This window comes from Histoplasma capsulatum, assembly GCF_000150115.1.
Source record: "Histoplasma capsulatum G186AR genomic scaffold supercont2.2, whole genome shotgun sequence".
Lineage (NCBI taxonomy): Eukaryota > Fungi > Ascomycota > Eurotiomycetes > Onygenales > Ajellomycetaceae > Histoplasma > Histoplasma capsulatum.
In genome coordinates this window covers 607,055-627,487 of record NW_025544802.1, presented here as the reverse complement: position 1 = coordinate 627,487, position 20,433 = coordinate 607,055, and the positions used below count along the sequence as shown (strand labels likewise).

Sequence of the window (20,433 nt, the reverse complement as noted above, 5' to 3'; positions counted from 1 at the left end):
AGAGAGTGAAATGACAGCGTTTAGGTATGTTTGTTACTCCTATTTCCCGAGAAAGATTTTGAATTGCTTCGGATTGTCTAATTCCTTGGGAGCAGCATTTGCAGACTCCTCGCCAGATGGATTTTAAATACTGCTAGGAGTATTCAACTGTCCATATATTTGCACTCTATGTTATATACAATGAATGGGGGAATGTTAATACAGCAAATAATGGTTTTATAAGATAAGATTCCCAAACTGTTTTCAAACAGACAGCCATTCTCATCCTTCTATCTCATCCTTATACCATTCTCATCACGATATAAATTAAACCGTGCCTCCCGCTGGCAACCAGTTATTAAAGCCTGGGTTCTGAAATGTTCTATCATCGTTACTAAGAACACGTTAGAAATTCACGATTCATAAAATCCGGACATTACTAAATATATATAAAATAAGAAAAAAGCAGGAAAAAGGGATGTGATTGCCCTGCTAAGCAGGAGCACGGAGGTGCAAAGATAGGGAAAAAAATCTCAACAAACCTTCTGGAACTTCAACACGGCCTTCCCAAAGTTCTCACCACGGAAGATGCCCACCAGGCCTTCCGCTGCATTGTCAATCCCCACCGTTTCAGCAATGGCGGGTTTGAATGATCCTTCCTTAATCCACCGCGAGACAGTCTCCTTATGCTGCTTTTCCCACTTATCTCCCATTCCATGATCTCCAACAATAAACCCACGCATGGTAATCCTCTTCGAAATGACCATGAATATATTCTTAATCCCGTACCTCTCCTGTGGCCTCAGATTATACTGCGAAATCATTCCGCAGGCCACAATGCGACCAAAATCCCTCATCGCATCGATGGCTGCCTCTAAGTGCTCCCCGCCGACATTCTCGTAGTAAATATCGATCCCGTCCGGTGCGAGGCGCGCCAGTCCATCACGCGGCTTCTCCTTCTTGTAGTTGAACCCGCCGTCGAATCCCAACTCATTCAGGATATAATCCAACTTGGCATCCGTACCGACGCTGCCAATCACCTTCAGACCCAGATGCTTCGCCAACTGGCCCACGACCTGGCCCACTGCCCCGGACGCGGCGGAGATGAAGATCGTCTCGCCCTTGATCGGCTTGCCGATTTCCATTAAAGATGAGTATGCGGTCAGGCCGGGCATTCCTAGCGGGCCTAAGAAGACGCGGGTATCTTCGAGGCCTAAGGGATTGTCCAGCAGCTGGATGGCTTCCAGGGCCTCCGGTGGCAGGAAGACATATTCCTGTACGGGCAGGAAGCCAATGACGTGATCATCCGGTTTGTACTTGCTGTTGTTGGATGCCAGGACTTTGGCAACAGAGCGGCTGTATATGGGTTTTCCAAGGTCAAAAGCCGGGGAGTATGATTTGATGGTGGAATCGCGCATGCGACCACGCATGTAAGGGTCGAAGCTGGTGTAGAGAGATTGAACAGTGATTCCATTTTCTGGAGCTGGCGTGGAGGGATCAATTGGGACGTTTTGAATGGTTAAGTGCTCTCCCGGCACGGGGTATCCGGTGGGGATTTTGGAGAAGAAGAGGGCTTTGTTTTGGGGAGACATTTTAGATGCTGTGTCTTTGTATTTGCGGGGAATCGGGTACGGCGTTCTTAATATGGGTCACGTATATGGCAGCTCGAGGTGGAGGCGACTGTAGTGCAGAAAGGGAATGTTGATTTGGTTCTCAGTGCGACGAGGGGCGCATTCATGTGGATTCTGGCTCAATTGAAGGGAGGCTTTGTGCCCTTTATATATGGAATTGTGGAAGCATATATGCGCAATTACAAATGTGGACATTAAAAAGATGGAAGCCCCAAGCCATCGAAACAACGGGCCCGTTCTTCTTCTCCCTTCTATCCCACCACAGCTCTCTCTATTCACCTTGCTTTCCGAAATGGCCACCTGCGGATTGCCATCGGACTCAATGACATCAACCCGCTCGCCCCCAGTACCAGAGATGCCACCCGCAGGAATATTGCCTCGGCCTATCTGGTACGTCGGGATTGTCCGTACAGCAATTACCGGAAACTCACGTCCCTCATACATTATTTTTTACTCATGGCTGTCATGTTGATAATTTTATAGCCGGCTGTGCCTGAGTTTGTGAGGTTATTGGCAAGGTTAAGTCAACGGCAGGTACGGGATGACGAATAGCTTTCGCTTCCCTTATCAAGTTAATTTGCTTGAGAAAAAGCATAACGAAAAGGTGTGACAAGAACCAAGCAACAAAAACTCTCCCATGGTTTTGCAGTACCAACTGGAAGAAGCTTCTGTCTCATTGGCCACATTTGATTTTAATACCAACGCAGCTCGTGCACGAAGTAAGTTACAGGGATTCGCCTCTGAAGATATCAACTTAAGGGGCTATTTTGTTCAATTTACGATTTCTCTAGGAATGCCGCCTTATCTCATCTAGCAGTTGCCAGGGCATTCCGGTGGAGAATAATTGAACAATACGTGACTGAACAAAGGAAACAGGTCTTTTGAGTATATCGGCGGATATAAATGTCCATACTATACAATGAAAACGCAACATGTCTTGGCCCCCTTCCCCTTCTCAACCCCCATGCTTATCTAGAAATCACCAAACACAGAGCAGAAAGAAGGTACAAAAGTCAGGGAAAAAAATAATAATAAACAACATCTAGATAGCGACGGTATTAGTATAGAACAGAGGTGTATTAGAACCCTGGAATTGTGGGAAGACCTTTTGTTTTGGGGTCTTCCTATCTATCATTCGTACTTTCTTGAATCGTTTGTTTTTACATCTATGAAAAGTTCCGGCTCATATCTGCCCTGATGCGTTGGTAGTCGAGCATACCCTCAATGCTGCCCACAGCACTGATGGCAATATCTTTATCCCACAGTTTCCGCTGGGCGAAGCTCATGACATCCTTCTCAGTGATTCCGGAGATCACACGCTCCACATCCTCCGGGCTTAGGCGGCGACCGCTGGTGACGATTTGTCGTCCGATGTCTTCGGCGATGGCAGTGGTGCCGTCAAGAGACAGCAAGACAGAAGCTCTCAATTGGGCCTTCGCACGCTCTACTTCAGCTTCGGTCACGCTAAATGACAAGCGAGACCATTCGCGGAGAGTGAAGTGGACAAGATCGTCGAGTTGGGTGAGATTCTCAGAGACGAGGTAGATACCCCACAGACTAAAAGTGGGATCAAAGTTAGCGTGCACCGTAGATGAATGGGGAAAAAGAAAGCAAAATGGCTCAAACTTACCCAGTGTCACTGTAGCTGGTGGAGAAGCTCATGAAGCTGTTGGCCAAGTTGTGGTGGCCGACGAAGTGGCTCAGTTTGCTGCCAAGGAAAGGGGAGTTACCCATAGCACGGTCCCAATTACCAACAATGGCTTGGGTGATCAGAGCGGTGAAATAGTCGTCGTCCTTCCAACTGACTCCCTCGACAGCCAGAGCAATGTTTGCAGTAGGGATAGTGTCATCACGGAGGCGAACTTCGGAACCGATGAAGTCGGGTGTGCGCTTCTGCTCAGCGGCGACGGCGGAAGCAGCAGAGCTAGGAGGCTGGCTAGGGAGAGAGCCAAACTGCTGTTCCGCCAGTTTTACAAGTTGATCGTGGGGAATCCCGCCAGCACCAACAAGGACCATGCGGTCAGCTGTGTAATTTGTCTTGATATAATCCACCAAATTATCACGGTTGATGCTTTTAATGTTTTCCTTGGGCCCAAGGATGGTCCGTCCAAGTGGCTGATTCTGGAAAGCGGTCGCATGCAAATGGTCAAATACAACCTCTTCGAGTTGTTTATCAACCTCCTCTTGCTCCCGAAGAATGACATCCCGTTCCCTTTCAATAGCGGCAGTCTCTAGTTTTGAGTTTTGGAGAATATCCGATAGGATATCGACGGCCTTGGGAACATCGGCGTTAAAAGATTTAGCGTAGTAGACAGTATTTTCTCGCTGTAAGGAAACAGCCACGCCATCAGTTTATGATACTTCTTTTAATGGAGTGTTTAATAACGCCACGTACCGAGGTATAGGCATTGAGGTGTGCACCCATGTTCTCAATTTCAAGTTCCAATTGATGTTGCGATCGCTTGTTGGTTCCCTGTAAACTCATGAGCAACGAATTCAAAATAGAAGATTAATAGTTAATTCTAGTAGCATGGCCGACCTTGAACGCAAGATGCTCGAGGAAGTGTGCGGTTCCATTCGTCGCATTGGTTTCTGCCCGGCTTCCCGCATCAATCCACACGCCAACCGTCGATGTCTGGGCCCACGGCGAGTACTCAGTCGCAATCTACAGAATATTAGCATCGATTTATCTCCATGGCAGCAACACCAATGCCTCACCGTTAAGCCATTTGAGAGGGTTGTCGATTGGGTGGTGGTGGGAACGGTAACGGGGGTTGCGAAGCCTCGCTTCACAGGTTGAACGGCATTCAAGGCTGCGCGGCTACGCAGAGCCTGGTTAAAGTGTAAAGCCAGTCGCCGGGAAGCCATTATGAAGGAGGTAGAAGGGAATAGGGACCGGTGCAGGACGAGAGGCTTGGACGGCGTGTAGAATATTCAGCGAATGTCGAATGAAGTTTGAGATTCCGGGAGAAGGCAAATTATGCAGAGCTTCCGAGGTCACATGATCTGTTTGATGACCCGTGAAAGAAGTTTGTACTAACCCAATTTGAACTTCTACCAAACATCATAGAAAAAAATAACCACTACTGATTCTGTCAACTGAATCAATCAGTATTTCAGAGTGACTTACACTAATTCTACGAAAATGAATTTCAGCATTGAATTCTATTTACGGAAGGTGTGGAACATAAGTCCTTGCACACGCTAGATTTAAATGAAAATCTCAATACTCCGTACTAAGCAATTTGTATGAGAGTCGATTGAAATTCTTTTGCTTCATAGCCACTCCATCACAAATCTATATAAGTAATGCTTGAATACACAGATTAATACGATATATGGCTATCTCTGAGATGTATTTTTATATTATATATATGCTAGATTGATGATAAGATTGTATATACTACTAAAGTGTAGCCGTGGATGATAAAAAGTGGCGTTTATATTCTGACCTGTATCATATCTAAGAAATAATGATATGAAAATAAAAATCGATTCTATCAAGAGATAAATGAGATATCTAGCTCTCTTACTTACACCTATTTTTTGAATTGATATGGTTGTTTAGTTATTCTCATTCAAAGACTTCTCAAAAAAAAAAAAAAAAAAACCATAACTGCGGATTAGTGACAGATTGGTGGCAGATAACGTGATTTCCTGATTGGCTGGGTTAAAACAGTATTCAAGACCATAGTTATAGTTTGATATCACGTAGTGACTACTGTAGGCTGTTCGCAAAGATGAATTGGGAACAGTAATTATGCTGACTGAATAGAGCAGTCCTGAGCTCGCTGCTACAGCACTCTGACGCACGTTCGATCATGCATACATACTACTATATCCTTTTCAACGCTATGCACCAGACCACACCTTGCAAAGAATATTCTTCGTTACTGCGCGGGGTGAGATTTCGTCTCCTGTCAGTGTTGTCCACTAAGGATCAAAAGTCAAACTGGAGGAAATCGAAAGAAACAAAACTTAGAACTATTGCAGGCAGAGCTTGTTGAGTCCATTGTTTCCATTTGAAGTCATGCTTCTTATTTTTTCTTGTGTTGGTATGGGCGTTTGCCATTTGATTTGGGTTCTATGCTATCATATTAACTTATGCAAAGGCTGAATGTTCCAATCCTTAAGTCTCCAATCTCTCCATAGTTTGATTAAGAAACTCAAACATAGAGTAGTCTGCATCTTTGTTGTAAGCACTACTTATCCTGTTTCATTGATCATTGATCATAAGGAGGGGTGGTGTCTTTCCACCAGTTAGTTTATTTCAATCTAACATCCCATTGATCAAAGTGGGTTCACCAGAGCTCCAGGCCGTGGTGTGCTTTTGACAAATGGAAAATCGTCTTTCAAATATATCTTTCAGCATCCCTATATCTGGTTTTCCAGCTCTGCATCCACAGCAAACTCAGCTCAGGGGTCGAGGAACGTGAGCCCGAATAGTTTGTCAGACGTTCCAGTCACTTCAACGCCATATATACTCCTAGGCCGTCGTCGAGATTGATACTTTGAGGCGCGTTACCGTTCACCAGTACCCCCAGAGGACGCACATAGCAACCCACGGGTAGTCTAGATAGGAATGGTTCTCGAGCCACTCCATTCGCACTGCTACTCCTGTATATTCGCCCGCGGTTCAACAGAGTTCAGAGAAATTGGCAAAATTTTGCGCATGACACAAGTCCAACAAGCAGAAGATGATACTTCTTAAGTTGACAATTGACAAAGGAATCTCCTAATCATAGGTAGATGAATGAAAATCTTTATCAACTATTTCTGCTTTTGAAAAATCATATACCGCGGTTCCAACCCCGGGGTAACCTCAACTCGACGCCTTCATTTGGTGATTGAAGAGTTAACTATTTAACCAGATGATTCATCCTTCCAGAGAAGCAGAACATTCAAAATATCCCTGTTTAGCCCTATTTAAGATACTCACTCACAAACCTTTGCACACTGTCCAGCAACGACATATCCTCATAAAAACCTAAAGACTTCGCCCACGCCGTATCAAAATTCGGCGACCACCCCTGCACAATCCGGTTGACGTCTTCATCGGGCTTCTCTTCAACAAGAGCCCTCTTCTCCGTTCCACCAACCACCTCCAAAACATCCAACATCTTCTGAACTGACACCTTAATCCCCGGCAAATTCACCGACCTCGAGTCCCCGAACGCCTCGCTCGGCACATCTTTTGCATGTATCAGGTTTTTCACAATCGTATACGGCGAGCAAATCCACAACTCCGTCTCCTTCTTCACAGGTAGCACGCTTTTAACCCCATTCAGCGGCTCCCGCAATATGCCGCTGGCGAAGCTACTAGCCGCCTGCGTGGGCGCCCCCGCGCGCACCGTCACAGTCGGCAACCTCATCACCCGCCCATCCAAGAACCCGCGCCGCGAGTAATCGTTCAGCAACAGCTCAATGACCATCTTCTCCATCCCGTACGATGACGTGGGCATCTGGGGCATATTCCGCTCCGTAATGACAAACCCAGGCGCTGTGGGGCCATACACCGCGAGGGAAGAGGTATACACGACTTTGACGCCGGGCATGGTCCGGCGCAGCCTATCAAGTATATACTGTGTTGCGAACAGGTTTACATTCATTCCTAGATCGAAGTTGGATTCGGAGCCGCTGGACATGATCCCGTGGAGGATGTAGACGACATCGTAACGCCGCGGGGGTGAAGCGCCGGAGTCTATGAGGGAATCCACGGCGGTGCGTGAGGTTAGGTCTGTTTGTATGGAGGCTACGCGGGATGCGTGTTTGCTAGCGCGGGTGGGGATGGGAGGCGATGTGATGTCGGTTATGGTTAAGGTTGTGTCGGCTGGTGTGGCGTTGAGTAGAGCGGTGGTGAGTTCTTGGCCGATGAAGCCCCCGGCCCCTGTTATTAGGATTGAAGTTGGCATTTTGTGGATCTGTCGTCTCTGACTTGAGCCGTACATCAATTTTATTTATATTTGTTTGTTTTCGCGTTTGCCCTCTCAAGAATATCGGGGAGCGGGGAACTGTTTTGCCGTTCGCGGGGTAGGTAAATCGATAGAGCGTGCGTTGCTCTACATATTGACGGCTCCCAGTCAGAGCAGAGATTGCCGCTATGAGCTCCTCCAATACATCTTGGGCATGTCATCCTTGTGGGGAGAAACTAATCCCATTTCACTTTCATAGCTTGTTCGAGCTTATATCTTGCAGACGCTAAACGCATTTTCGGTCTTTGATTTGAGATAGGAAGCAACATGCCGGCTGGGATAGTAGTCACTTTCGCAGATGTTTTCATCCCCGCAGGATTATCCTTCGATGACAAAAAACAATGTCCAACATAACGGTATAATGTACAATGCAATGTGACATTTCAATTGGCCATATCAAGAGATAAACTGGCGGAACCGGAACCGGGAAAAATCCGACATTTTTGATTTACTCAAAATTCCAACAAAATCAAGAGAAGAAAAAAGGAAAACAGTACAGGAAATTTGAAACGTCATACATTGATAGTATTAACTGCAACCCACAAAAAATTTTCTCTGGAAACGCACTCAAACGCCGGAGATTTCAGATCATGTTCAGGCAAGAAAACGAGAGAAAACCAATAAAGAAAAGCAGAGCCAGGAGAATAAGATTCAAAAAGAAATGCAACACAATTCAAAAAGGACTAATCAAGTCTGCCGGTAGATGCCAGCAACTATGCAATGGTCACGTTCGAAAGGTTCTGTAGGTCGGCTGTCAGCATTCAGAGGGTACGGCTGAGAGACACAAACGTATAGCTTGAGTATAATACTGACCTAGTGTGAGCTGTTCCTTAGGTTTTATCTTCTCCTCCCTCATTTTCTGGACTTCCCTGGCGAACACAACCTCAGGCTTAGCTGTGCTGTCGATACAGTTTGCCTTGATACTAACAATAACAGCACCACCAGCTTTGAGGAAGAGATGGGCATTGAGACCCACGATTCTGGCTTGGTCAGGCTGGGCAACGTCCGCAAAGATTACATCAACCATTCCAACCAGCATTCTGTAGCGAAGGGGATGACGGGCATCCTCGACGATGGGAATAACATTGGTGCGGTGGGTAGCCATTCCGATCAGGTCACGACCGGAGCGGTGAGAGAACTCAACAGCGTAGACGGTCCCCGTAGGTCCTACGAGATCAGCGACATGACTGACGGATGTCCCACTGGCGGCACCGAGATACAGCACTTTCGATCCCGGGCGCATGTAGATGTCGTCGAGACCACCGAGGATACCAGCAGCCAGCTTGCTACGGAAGGGATTCCATACACGGTACTCAGTCTTGGTGGCAGCGGGGACCTCACCATTGGCGGCAGGTGCAGTTGACTCAACGGAGATACGCTTCTCGCCATAGACGGATTCGCCTGGTGTGAGGTTTTTGGTAACAAGGAGATCTTCCTTCCCACCACGAGCGACGAAGACACCGGGGTGACGATGGGGTTCCTGTTTTACTCAGGGATACCGATGAGTCAGGTGTGCGCATAAAAAGAAAGACAAAAATATGGTACTCCATCGGAACAAATAGCTGTTTCAAAAGCTGAAACCACCATTTCACTGCTGGTAACCTACAATGATAACTTTGGCACCACCCTTAGCCCCCGCGCCGCCTCTTCCGCCTCCGCGACCTCCACGGCCACGAGGGGCTCCTCTGCCACCTCTACCGCCTCCGCGACCACCACCACGCCCACCCCCTCGGTCTGAGAATCCTAAACCCCCTAACAATGGGAGTGAATGGTGAAGTCAGTCAACGAATTCTTCACATCCCACATAAATCTTTGTTTTGCAATTCCAGCTTCAACGTTTCAGAGCGAAAAGGCGCAAATAGCGGGACCGCATCACAGCAAACCAGCACACAGGTCCATTCCAACAGCAACGGAAATTTCCTCAAAAAAAGGGAAATGGTTATGAATACACACCTCTCCCACCACGTCCACCACGCCCACGATCACCTCCACGCCCTCTGGGTGCTCCGCCCCGTCCACGCGGAGGTCCAAAGGCCATTTTCTTTAAATTGGCTTAAATCGTTGGGAGAATAAGATGAGATTGATTGGAGTTGTTGGCGGCAGGAAAGACGCCTTCGATAGGATTGAAAGCTATTCGCTCGGGATGACGAAAATTCAACACAAAATTTTCGACTTTTGCGGTATCGTGAAAAACAGGAAAAAGTTCACTAGGCTGCCCTCACAAGAAGTAATCATTCAGCACGACGGCTGATTGTCCCGACCTCAGTGAATACCCCACAACCGTACAAGAGGGTAATATAGGAATGCGAGGGTAAAGTTGTTCGCGAGTTCTAGGGATTGGATTAGACCCGGCGAGAGTCGGTTTGTGCACTTTTGGAAAAAGTTTTGGAGCTCGGCATGCGACACTAATCTTAATATGTACTAGTGTTAAATTCGAATCACGTGCATATCCGCCTGAGATCGACCAGAACATTTGCGAGTCCCACGAATGATTCGAAATACCTCGCAACACAAGGTTACACGCTTACTATCTTAGTATGCAGTTGACTACCTCTATTGTATTCAATAGATGGGTTCACACAAAGACCCCAGAAGGGATTCAACAGCCGCTGGTTATCGCCCAAGCACCTGATTGCCCGTCTATCAGGATATTCACATTCAACTAGAAACATCATTCATTGCACATTCCCGAATCAATTAGTCGATCTCTGGGATACCACCATTATCGGTCATTAGATAGTGCATCTATTACCATTAAAATACAGAACAAGAAAAGGGAAGGGGAGCGGATATTTAGAGTCGGGTTACTCCCACATCAATAACCAGGAGGAAAGAAAACGTGCCCGTATTTATCGAGCAACTCAACTCGAAAAAATATGTCGATGACCCCACGGCGAAAAGAAGGCCGCATTTCGAGAAAAGCGACGAGATTCGGTTCTAGCGGGCTCACAAAAGAGGATCTCTTCAACTCGAGGCCCGATAGTGTCCTTGATATATTTCACCAGATCTTCCTTCGGCAGCAAGGAATGAGCGTGTACGATTCTAAGCGATCCCTTGTGCTGTTCCACCAACTGCCTGAGATCCTGTCCCTGGAATTCGATAATCAAAGATATGGCCCTGAGATTCGGCCAACAGCGCTCCCGGTATGGAAGAAGATCTGAGAGCTTCACATCCCCCCATGGTTCTCCTGCTACGAACCAATGAAGCGAAGTGTCTATTTTGATTGACTGAACAGAGTCTGTGTTGAAAAATGCGCGAGAGAGATTATACAGGTGTTGTTTTCCAATGCTCTTGCGGTCCAGGAGTGCAGAGGAAGGGCCGAAATGTCGATCTAGGCCGTAGAAACCCAGAGACAAATCAGTTGCCTTGCGCACAACACGGCTGATACATTGCAACGAGCCAGAGGAAATTTCAAGAGTTTCATAATTGACAGGGGTGGATAAATATATGTGACAGTGCGTCGGAAAGATGTTCGCATGCTCAAGAACTCCGAAGATGGCGGGCAGCAGTTCAGCTGGAGGTGGCTCCCGTGTGAAATGACGAATTCTTTTGGCTTGGACTTCGACGCATGAGAAACATGATTGCCAGTACGACGGCAGGGAACAGAACTTTATCAGCAAACTGTCACACCACTCTTGGGGTAATGTGCGTTCACAGTCTCCAGCACGAATGGCCACCGCAGGATCCTTAGCTATATCAGCGCTCAAGCCCAGCGCGTTCTCGTCCTTGTCCGTGATCACTATTTGCTCTAAAGCCGGCAACCTTCTCAGTAAGGCTGAGAGTCGGGTCATATATGAGTTATCATGCCAAGCCACTTCTTGTTCATTGAGTAAATGGCAATAAATGCTGTGGCCCTTTTTGAGGAGGCTTTGATAATGGGTGAGATTGTTTTCTTCATAGAAGCCAAAGCCCACGGCACGCCACTCCTTCGAAGCGAGGGAAAACTGATTGTTAATACACTGTCTAATCTCGCCGCAAAGTTGTGTGCGAATCTGAAATTCTCGGTCAACCATATATTTTGCGAATAAAGAGAAATCCCGAGTGAGTAGGGCGTCGTAATACGCCACGGAGAGCTTGAGTCTGCGGACCGTCGTAGCAAAACGTTCGTGTTGCAGGATTTCTTCGAGTTTGCGCAGCGTCTGTGGTGACAACGCTGAAATTGCAATCTGCGTGTGTCGGTTGAGGGCTGGAGCTGTGATATCAGCAATCCGTTTAGAGACGAGTCGGAAAGACTTTAGATTGGAAATCGCAAAGGAGCCGGCGTGGTCACAGAAGTATTCCGTCACGAGTATCAATATCTCGGCTGGAAGATGTTGCAGTCTCATTTTTCATTTTTCGATTCTGGCAAACATCTATCACAAACCCTGTAGAATTAATCGCGTTAGACCCGATGGTGGCTGCCCTACATAGGATCAAATTTACCAGCCTTCTTGGGGTGGGGCAAGCCGGGGCATTTTCTGCCGGCCTTCGTGAACGAATGTCCATCATTGGCTCCATCGCTGGCAATCATGACGCCGAGTTTACAATTGGCTAGGTGAAGGCTGTGTGGTACAATGATGCGGCGCTGCTTGCTTTTAGCGTTGGTGGGACCCCATCGTTCAAGGAATCTCCTTGGTTTCAACATCTGGGTGCAGATGTCATGAAAGACGAAAACTATCAAGAGGATTTCTGCTTTATCAAGAAGCCTATGTATCACTGGGCATATGTCCCATTTTTGGGGCTTAAGGTGGGGGGGGTCATGGGTCAGGAAGTCGTACATGGGGGGTGTGGCTGACTGAGGTCGATCGAATGATGCCGTCAAGGAGGCAGAGCCACCTACAATATCTGAGCTACATCCGTTCATCCCAAACTAGCAGCCCGCATGTTGAAGAGAAATGGATAAGAAATTTGAAGTTCTGAATCATTCAATGGTAATTTTTCTTTTGAAAGCAGGGACCTCCTTTTTTTTTTTTCTTTTCAAGTGAGCTCTTGTCTCACAAGATCAATATAATATATATCTTAGCCTGATTGAGAACAGGCAAACACACAATGACCATTGTTTTGTTTCCAAAAGAATCAATCCAATCGTCGCCGCGCAGTTAAAATTGACCATCCTGAACACCTGCTAGCTGACCTTATAAACGGATTGGGATATGTATGGCAATATGGAAGAAGCGACAAAACGCACAAGAATGTCAAATAAGAGGAAGGAACGGACAGAATCTATGGTTATGATACAACATGCAAAAAAAAAAGAAAAAAAAAAAGAAAAAAAAATCGATCCTGTTCTATACAAAAGAAAACCAAATTCGACGAACGTGTGCCATTTCAGCGCGTATTATTATTACCCTCCGAGAAAACCGCATCGACATATTCATTCGCTCGCGTGCAGGTAGGTCTATGACGCGCCCAGTCCTTATACTCCATCTCCTCAAGGGTACATGCCGTCCAGGCCACCTGGGACCACAACTGGCGCTCCACCTTGGGACCACCGATGCTGTCAATCGTTTCTTTCTCCTCAACCCATGCGCGCATCGGTCTCCCGTTCGGTCCATCCAGTCCAAAATACTTCCTGGAATTGCCGTTGAAGATGGAGGCTGGGTTCATTTTGGAGTTCGGGACATGGATGAAAAATGGATGCGGGGCTGGTGCTGCGTTTGGGTCCTTGGCACGATCGATTCCAGTACTCATCAGTTTGTGGTCCTCCGTGGGGCTGTACTGGACCATGGCGTAGGCGGTCATGTTGCCATCGGCGTTAAGGCGCCCGATGGAGCGGATTGGTTCCCTGACGGCGTAGAAAGGCTGGTTCAGGACGGAGGCTGCGGCTAGGAAGGATTCTTTGTCGCCTTCGCCCGGCGCGCCCTGGCCGAGGAGGCGGTAATAGTGCATTGTGCCGTAGTAATTGTAGTAGCTTGCGAGGAGGAGGGTTTTTGCATGGGTTTTCTTCGAGATCAGGAATTGTCTGCCGTTGGTGGACGCTCGTTCTGATAAGGATGGTTGTGGCTGGGAAGTGATGTTGTAGAAATACGGAGATGCGCTGGACACCCAGAAGTCCGGCCATGTCACCAACCCGATCTCTGTAAACGGCTCGGACTGGAATATCTCGATTGCGTCGTGCAAGGGGAAACAATCGGCATCAAGCCAGAGAACCTGTTCAAAGGAGGAGAAGAGCATTGCAAATGACTTCAGCCAATAACGCCCCACGTTATAGGTGGGATTTACTCCGAGGATATCGGACATCACGATGCAGTTGGCATTCAGCCCGGGGAGTATCACCCCGCACACAATGTCGTCATACTCGGATTTTGAAGCAATAAAGACCTCCACTGGAAAGTGGGTGCCTCTCTGCCGGAGCATGCGCAATGATACCAGCAGGGTTGGGAGGTCCCTTTTGGTGGCAGCGGAGACGATACCCCGCTTGCCTCCCTCATACACCAGACGCAGCCTCGCAGTATTAGCTTCGATTTTCTGAACGACTTGCTGGTGGGATTTCCTCAGCAGCTCCACGTCTGGATCGGGCATGTAGAGGAGGTCTGGGTGAGCGTAGCTAGCATCAGGCTTGAAAATAATTTCGCCTACCCTCCTCAGCCGCTTCGGCGCATCGACTCCCGGTGGGTTTGACTCTAGTAGATCGTAAAGATTATTCCAGAATTGGGCCTGACGTCTGAAATTCGGGATCCCATTAGGTGACAGAGCGGGGGTCGGAGGGATAGGGCGTGTTGGAGCGACGGTGCGCTGGAGTCCGGCAAAAAGGAGGCATATCAAGATCGCGAATAATACGAGTCGTCGGATTATTCGACCTCGAAACATCTCAATCAACCGTCTTGAGGCCATGGTAGAAATTTTGCCGTCAGGTACCCCCTTCCTCGCAACGGGTCGGCTGATTTTCGCTTTCGGCTAAAATAAAAACAAAAAAAAACCTGTAGGTATCAATGCCGGATGTTGCATTTCCGGTAAACAGTTCCTCCAAACAGAGCCACGGCGATGGTTGTTGCTGGTGAATCGGTTGATGGTGAAAACGGAGAAGAGTGAAATTTCCCAAAAGCTGGTGAGACGGACGTGGACCGTTGACCCCTTGTCAAACAGGGCTGAGTGGAACTCGTATGCCATCCTGGCGGCATTGGTTTGATTGATATCACCAAGGAAAACTGGTAAAAAGGCCAAGTCAAGTCTCGGCGTTCTAGTGCTGACCGTCTCTGTCTGCTCAGGAGAATGTCAAACAACGACAGAGTGCGGAGTGCTCTGTACATTCATCGCCAAAATACAGGCAGCAAGTAGAAGTAGTCGTAGTAGTAGTAGTCGTCGTCGTAAGGGGTTGATGAGATGCATGGTGATACATCCTTCTACTTCGTCAAAGCCAGCAATCCGGACGAGGCCAACCCCCGAATTAATTTTATTGTCCGATCCATTATGAAGCGGATGTCGCAGAGCTTGCTGATGGTGTTCTCCCGTATGAGTGACGACGGCCTCGGTTAGTTGATAGAAACTTGAAACTTCCTCTGAAGCGAGATGGAAGATTCCTCCAGCATTTGCCAGCATCCTCGATTGTTCTTCACCTTCTTGCTATCAACTCTCCTCTTTCTCCACTTTCGCAGGTATTGTTCACGGATATCAACACCAGCTGCGGACACTTACTGTCGCACTGTTCGTTCGCACCCTGCATTTTCAAAGGTTTTACTCCAACGCCGTGGTTGTTATATGTAGTTAGCTGCTCCCTGCCGATCCTGCGATGGGCCCAAAAGAGAAGAAAAAACAAAAGGAAAGAAAGAAAACCATCCTCTTCCAGCCGACTAGCGTTTCGCAACCTTGCTTTGTTTGACACACGATCCCCAGCCCAAACCACGTTTCTGAGAACACGAGGCATGCCATCCTTTTTTTGGGGGGGTGTGGGAGGGGAGGGGACTTTTGTTGGATTTTTGAAAGTCTTACCGGAGAAACAGCAGTAAAGAATTCAATCGACCCCTCCATCGCGACATACTGCTAGTGCTCTATACAACTATTCCGGCCCATATTCAATCACACATGAAAAAAAGGCAGTTAAAAGGTTAGCTTAACGTTCCAGGCGCGTTCCAGGCGCTTAAACCCGCGCTTCACCGAAAAAGAAAAAAAAAAAGTTGCCAGCTACCAGCTAGTTATACTATATTATCTATACAGCGTAGATAACAAGTAACAACGGGCTTGCCAGTGGGACTCAGGATCGTGCCGTGTATGTACTCCGTTATCGTTACGTTAACTATGTACTGTACTCAGTAGTTAAAACCTCCCGGGGGATGGCAGGGAAGACTTCCCCCCCCAAAAGCGCCCGGAGGCGTGGGTTCGCCGCCCACTAGTGTTTTTGTTTTTGGGCCTTGCCAGTAAACTTTGTGGGAGAAGGTTGAGCCGTGCTTTTATTTTAACTGGTGCACACGGCACCCATAGAGGGGGGAAACTGTCGCGGGTTGGTCGGGATTTTTTTTTTTCTTTTTGGCGCTCGACACCCGTTTTACTTTATTTTCTGATCGCAGGTAGTGGTTTAGTTGTACTAATTGGTTATGACTACTAGTAGTTATTGGTATTGTATTAGGGAGGGCATTCCAGATTGCAGCAAAGAAGTGCCCCATTGTGTTTTGCGTTTGCGGTTTGCCTTTCCTTTCCTTTCCTTGCCTTTCTTTTGCCTTTTTGCGATTCCCGGTTAAAAGCGGCTCCCCGGAAGATTCGATTTCGGGGTTAGATTTAAGTAAGTCGGGTTTGTTTGTTAGTCAGGGTTAGTAAGGGTTCTGATGGCGATGGGCCGGGAAGCTTGGCTGGGGTATTCTCCATCTCCCTGTAGAAAAAAAAAAGTTGCTGTGCGTTAAGCATGACCTAATACTACTAACTACTCGCACTACTGGGAAAGGTTAGAATTATTGAAAGTTGTCTTTACAGTAAATTTTTGCAGTTGAGTGTTGGATGCCCAAACCTTAAGGGTCCCATTGAGGATGTATGTATAGTTACCACCACCAGGCCTCCGCCGTGCTCTCATACTGCTGCTGCGGTATCATTCATTGGCAACTATTTGGTAGCCCACCTCACTCTTCCATGCTGACGTGAAGTGCGCCTTTCGAGCCTCCCAGTATCCTGGCATCCAGCCTGATTGTTCCCAGTTCAACTATTGCAACAATCCGCCGTGGTTCCGACTCTGATAAGATAATAAGATCTCCATGCGTGAAGGTTATTGCGGCATTACCAGGACGTTCAGAGCGAAAGGGTTCTATCGGAATGGAGTTTGGGCGTCGGCAGAGGAAAATATGTAAACCAGTCATGGAAAATCCTTGGCAGACAGACTGAAAAGGCCCTGCTTCTGTCATGAATTGGTAATATATATATATAGCTCTGTGCATACATATGCACTCTCGCATAATGTTGCCTATAACTTACACAAGTGAGCTTCAGTAGACAGATTTTAGAAGATATTGATTACCTATCAATTGGGTCCTGGGGATCTTCTTGTCTGAGCCATCGTAGATTGGAGATGCAAAGTCTGAAGCTCTGAACAAACTTGAGCACGACGATCCTTTGAACTCATTGAATCCAATCCCAAAGCTTTTTTCCATAAGTCTGTCCATGCATCAATTCCATATAGCTATAGAAAGACCTCGCCTCCATCAGTACGCCAGCCATACAACTCAACTCAGGCACTGGGACAACTTCCTCCATTCAGAAAGCGATGCACTGCCCGCTGGATATTGAGCATGAGCCTGGGCACGGACGTCTTCTGGAGACGGTAACTAGCTGAGGCCATGTCTTGAAGAAAGAATGAATGACTGCCAGAAATCCTCTCATTCGCACTGTTCGGCAGCATTGCCTGGTGTGCATCGGACAGGATCGTTGATGAGGGCTGTAGTTAGTGGAGTAGTGGATCGTTCCGGGTATCATCTATCTATCTTAGAGGGTCGGTTCTTAACCCGAGATAACCGGAATTATTCGTGGTGTGGAATGCATTTTTTCTAACAAGGGAAGTTTTCTGTTTCCTCCTATTTCTACTGATAGTGCAGTACGAAGCTGCTGGAAGTGGGATAAAGGCATAAATTGTCTTACATGACACTCAACCCTCAATCGAGTATCCAGGTCCATAAGCGCCCCAAAATAAGCTCAGGGTTGCCCGAACAACATAATCCACCTCCTAACTAACTCCTAACACCCCGGTTTCCTACATAACTACTAGAGCAATGGCTTTTAAATCCTCGATTCCTCAACAACCACAAAAGTAAATTGAAATTAACCATTAAACATTAAAAACAGTGTGTGTGTGTTCTAGAGAGCCAGAAAAAAATTAATATGATTAGCAAAAAAAAAAAAAATAAAAATAAAAATAAGCGATTGTTGAGCTTGATAAGAGCGACCAGACCAGAACGACCTGGCACGGGCGTGTTGCAAGGAAAGCAGTTATGGATAACTTACCTAGTCAACGACTAACGAAACAACTAACTAACTACCCCCCCAGGGTTGATTCCGCGGAAATGGACCGCGGATCTGGGGGTCAATTGAGGCAAATCTTACTCGTTAGTAGTAGTAGTTAGTGGTTAGTGGTTAGTGGTGGTAGTTTAAACGCAGGTAAAGGGTCCGGATTTCCTCCGTCCGGCGCGTAGGAAATGAAAAGATGGACGATGGACGATGGAAGATGGAAGATGAAAGATTGGCCGACGGACTCTGTACTTTTCCTTCGCGTACGCAGTGTCACCAGTAGTTAGTTAGTGTAGATATATCGTCAAGGAAAAGAAACTTGAACCCTCTCTTTAACCCCCCCTCGCAGTCCCGCCCCCTAGTCGCGCCAAGACAGGCAACAAAAAGTTGAACCTCAACTTCGCAAATGGCAGATGTAACTTTGTCGCGACTAAAAAGAGACCTCAAGGGAGTTACCAAATTCACCAAGGGACCAAGTCACTAAGTCACCCAAGCGCAGCCCCCAAAAAATGCAGGCTGACCTCGCAGTAGGATTGCGCCACGGAAATCGGAAATGGGATGTGGGAAATGGGACATGGCGGGGCTAGGTGTATTTCTCGTATCCTCATCTCTGTGCGTCCCTCCTGCGATGAAACGGGGGGCCCGATGTTGAGGAGGGCTGGTAGGGATGTGGTAGAGTAGATAGAGAGATATCAGGGCAGGGGGATGGTAGTAGTGGGCATAGGCCATGGGCCATGGGCGCGGTTAGCGTCTGGCGTTTTGACATGACATGTTTAAAATTGTCGGGAGCAAGTACGGAGTATACAGCGTAGGAGAGGGAGAGGGAGAGGGTTCGTGGTCATGGACTCAGGCAGGCAGGGAGGCAGGGGAGGTGATATTTTGGATCAAATCTTATCGCAAGAACTAGCATCGAACATCGGGGGACCTCGTACGAGGGAAACTACGAGGGAAACTAACTACCAGGCACTAAACTACATTGTCGAAGGAGTTAGGAGTTAATATATTTGACTTTTTTTGCGAAATGGCCCCCAGGGAGGGGGTTGATTTCATCAAAGTGAAGATTGAACATCGTCTTCCTCTGTCTTTCTGATTGCATTCGGTCGCCCGATTGCGCGAAGAGAGGCACGTCGATACTACGTTGCGCAAAAAGTCTGCGAAAGCTTGTTACACGTTTGTTTCTCCTTCAGCCTTCAAACACCCCCCCCCCTCTTCCCACCCTTCTATTCCACAGTCCGCTCCTCATGTTCTCCGTCTTGTTTGCTGGTTACAGAAAGTCTCCATCATCGCGGGGGAACGAACGAACGAACGAACGAAGTGGCACAGAGAATATACGAGTTGGATTACCATCATCATCATCATCATCATCATCATCATCAGACGGAGATGGATGTTCGGTGTTTTGCCGTTCCGTTTGCACAACGCCGCCGTTGTTTCCACCCGTTCGGGAATCCAAAATATCCAGGTTCGAAGTTCTAGCTGGGTGCTGGGGGGGTATGGTTTCGAGAAGGGGGGGAAGTAGTAGATAGTTAATCAAACGTGTGCCGACTAAAAGTTTTGAGTTTTGAGTTTTCCATCATCCAGGCTTGGGGGGAGGTTGGGTCAGTGGTGTGCAAACCCACCCTTCGTTTTGAAAGGTTTGACACATCAGGTAGATGGTGAGACTCGAGATCTTCAGGTACCAGGAGGCGTGTTTGGCCATTCCGGGCCACGAGACAGCTGAGACGTGTATGGGAATTGGATGATGTGCATAGTTCAGAGAACTGCTATCATCTCCGCTGGTTTCAGGCTGGTGATATTTGTTCCCGAGAAAAAACAAAACGGTGGGAATATTCCAGAGTGCTACTAGTTCGTAGTAACTGGCAATGTGAAATGCAATTGATGCGATGCGATATATGTCATTTTGCAGGCCACGGTCCACAGGGGTGGAGGGGGGACCCTCAAACGTGCCAAATTGATATTCCCCTCTGATGATACCTGGTGACTGATATACTAATACTACTGCGTACTTCTTTTCTACCCTCACCCCACCCCTCGCCCGCCCCGCCACCAGGGATGGCATTCCTCTGCTCGCACCACCCAGCACGTCACGGCCTCATTGCCCAACGACATTCCGGGGTGCAGCCACCGCATAAACTGAAGGAGGCCGGTGTAGCACCAGCACGAGCACTGGCGCCAGCACCAGCGCCAGGACCACACTACATTACTACTCAGACTAGTCCTGCTAGTGCTTGACAGTGACTACTTGAGTGCTCCTCAGCGGGCTTCGTCCAGGTTCCTCGCTGGTGGCGCTGGCTCTCTCCATAGTGGCAGACTGTAGCAACAACCAAATGCCAAATGAAATGCTTTACCAGCCAAGGGTTTAAATTAAGCAACCGGCGTCAAGAACACAGAGAATGCACCAGGCCTCCAGCCAATCAGGGGCTGCAGACCTCCAAAACGCACGAGGGGGG

The 20,433-nt window shown here is 47.7% G+C and overlaps 8 protein-coding genes across 8 annotated transcripts; 1 reads left to right on the top strand and 7 right to left on the bottom strand.

Annotated features, from left to right (window-relative positions):
- Positions 1-512: 512 nt before the first annotated feature.
- Positions 513-1,571, bottom strand: HCBG_01428 (reductase RED1; the record flags this gene model as incomplete). Its single annotated transcript, XM_045428478.1, has 1 exon — positions 513-1,571. The coding sequence occupies one exon, from the start codon at positions 1,569-1,571 to the stop codon at positions 513-515; it is 1,059 nt and encodes a 352-aa protein (XP_045290264.1).
- A 900-nt stretch (positions 1,572-2,471) lies between these two features.
- On the bottom strand, positions 2,472-4,539 carry HCBG_01427 (mitochondrial processing peptidase subunit; the record flags this gene model as incomplete). The annotated part of the gene is made up of 5 exons (XM_045428477.1): positions 2,472-3,167; positions 3,241-3,935; positions 4,006-4,083; positions 4,150-4,275; positions 4,329-4,539. The coding sequence occupies 5 exons, from the start codon at positions 4,476-4,478 to the stop codon at positions 2,777-2,779; spliced, it is 1,440 nt and encodes a 479-aa protein (XP_045290263.1).
- A 1,993-nt stretch (positions 4,540-6,532) lies between these two features.
- Positions 6,533-7,522, bottom strand: HCBG_01426 (uncharacterized protein; the record flags this gene model as incomplete). The annotated part of the gene is made up of 1 exon (XM_045428476.1): positions 6,533-7,522. One exon carries the CDS (start codon positions 7,520-7,522, stop codon positions 6,533-6,535), a length of 990 nt encoding a protein of 329 aa, XP_045290262.1.
- A 279-nt stretch (positions 7,523-7,801) lies between these two features.
- Positions 7,802-9,908, bottom strand: HCBG_01425 (fibrillarin; the record flags this gene model as incomplete). Its single annotated transcript, XM_045428475.1, has 4 exons — positions 7,802-8,322; positions 8,396-9,062; positions 9,189-9,334; positions 9,536-9,908. The coding sequence occupies 4 exons, from the start codon at positions 9,618-9,620 to the stop codon at positions 8,270-8,272; spliced, it is 951 nt and encodes a 316-aa protein (XP_045290261.1).
- Positions 9,909-10,269: 361 nt separating this feature from the next.
- Positions 10,270-11,920, bottom strand: HCBG_01424 (uncharacterized protein; the record flags this gene model as incomplete). Its single annotated transcript, XM_045428474.1, has 1 exon — positions 10,270-11,920. The coding sequence occupies one exon, from the start codon at positions 11,905-11,907 to the stop codon at positions 10,444-10,446; it is 1,464 nt and encodes a 487-aa protein (XP_045290260.1).
- A 64-nt stretch (positions 11,921-11,984) lies between these two features.
- Positions 11,985-12,341, bottom strand: HCBG_01423 (uncharacterized protein; the record flags this gene model as incomplete). The annotated part of the gene is made up of 1 exon (XM_045428473.1): positions 11,985-12,341. The coding sequence occupies one exon, from the start codon at positions 12,339-12,341 to the stop codon at positions 11,985-11,987; it is 357 nt and encodes a 118-aa protein (XP_045290259.1).
- Positions 12,342-12,889: 548 nt separating this feature from the next.
- HCBG_01422 (uncharacterized protein) lies at positions 12,890-14,395 on the bottom strand (the record flags this gene model as incomplete). The annotated part of the gene is made up of 1 exon (XM_045428472.1): positions 12,890-14,395. One exon carries the CDS (start codon positions 14,393-14,395, stop codon positions 12,890-12,892), a length of 1,506 nt encoding a protein of 501 aa, XP_045290258.1.
- Positions 14,396-15,831: 1,436 nt separating this feature from the next.
- On the top strand, positions 15,832-16,867 carry HCBG_01421 (uncharacterized protein; the record flags this gene model as incomplete). The annotated part of the gene is made up of 4 exons (XM_045428471.1): positions 15,832-15,875; positions 15,980-15,998; positions 16,479-16,520; positions 16,646-16,867. 4 exons carry the CDS (start codon positions 15,832-15,834, stop codon positions 16,865-16,867), a joined length of 327 nt encoding a protein of 108 aa, XP_045290257.1.
- Between the last annotated feature and the right edge of the window lie 3,566 nt (positions 16,868-20,433).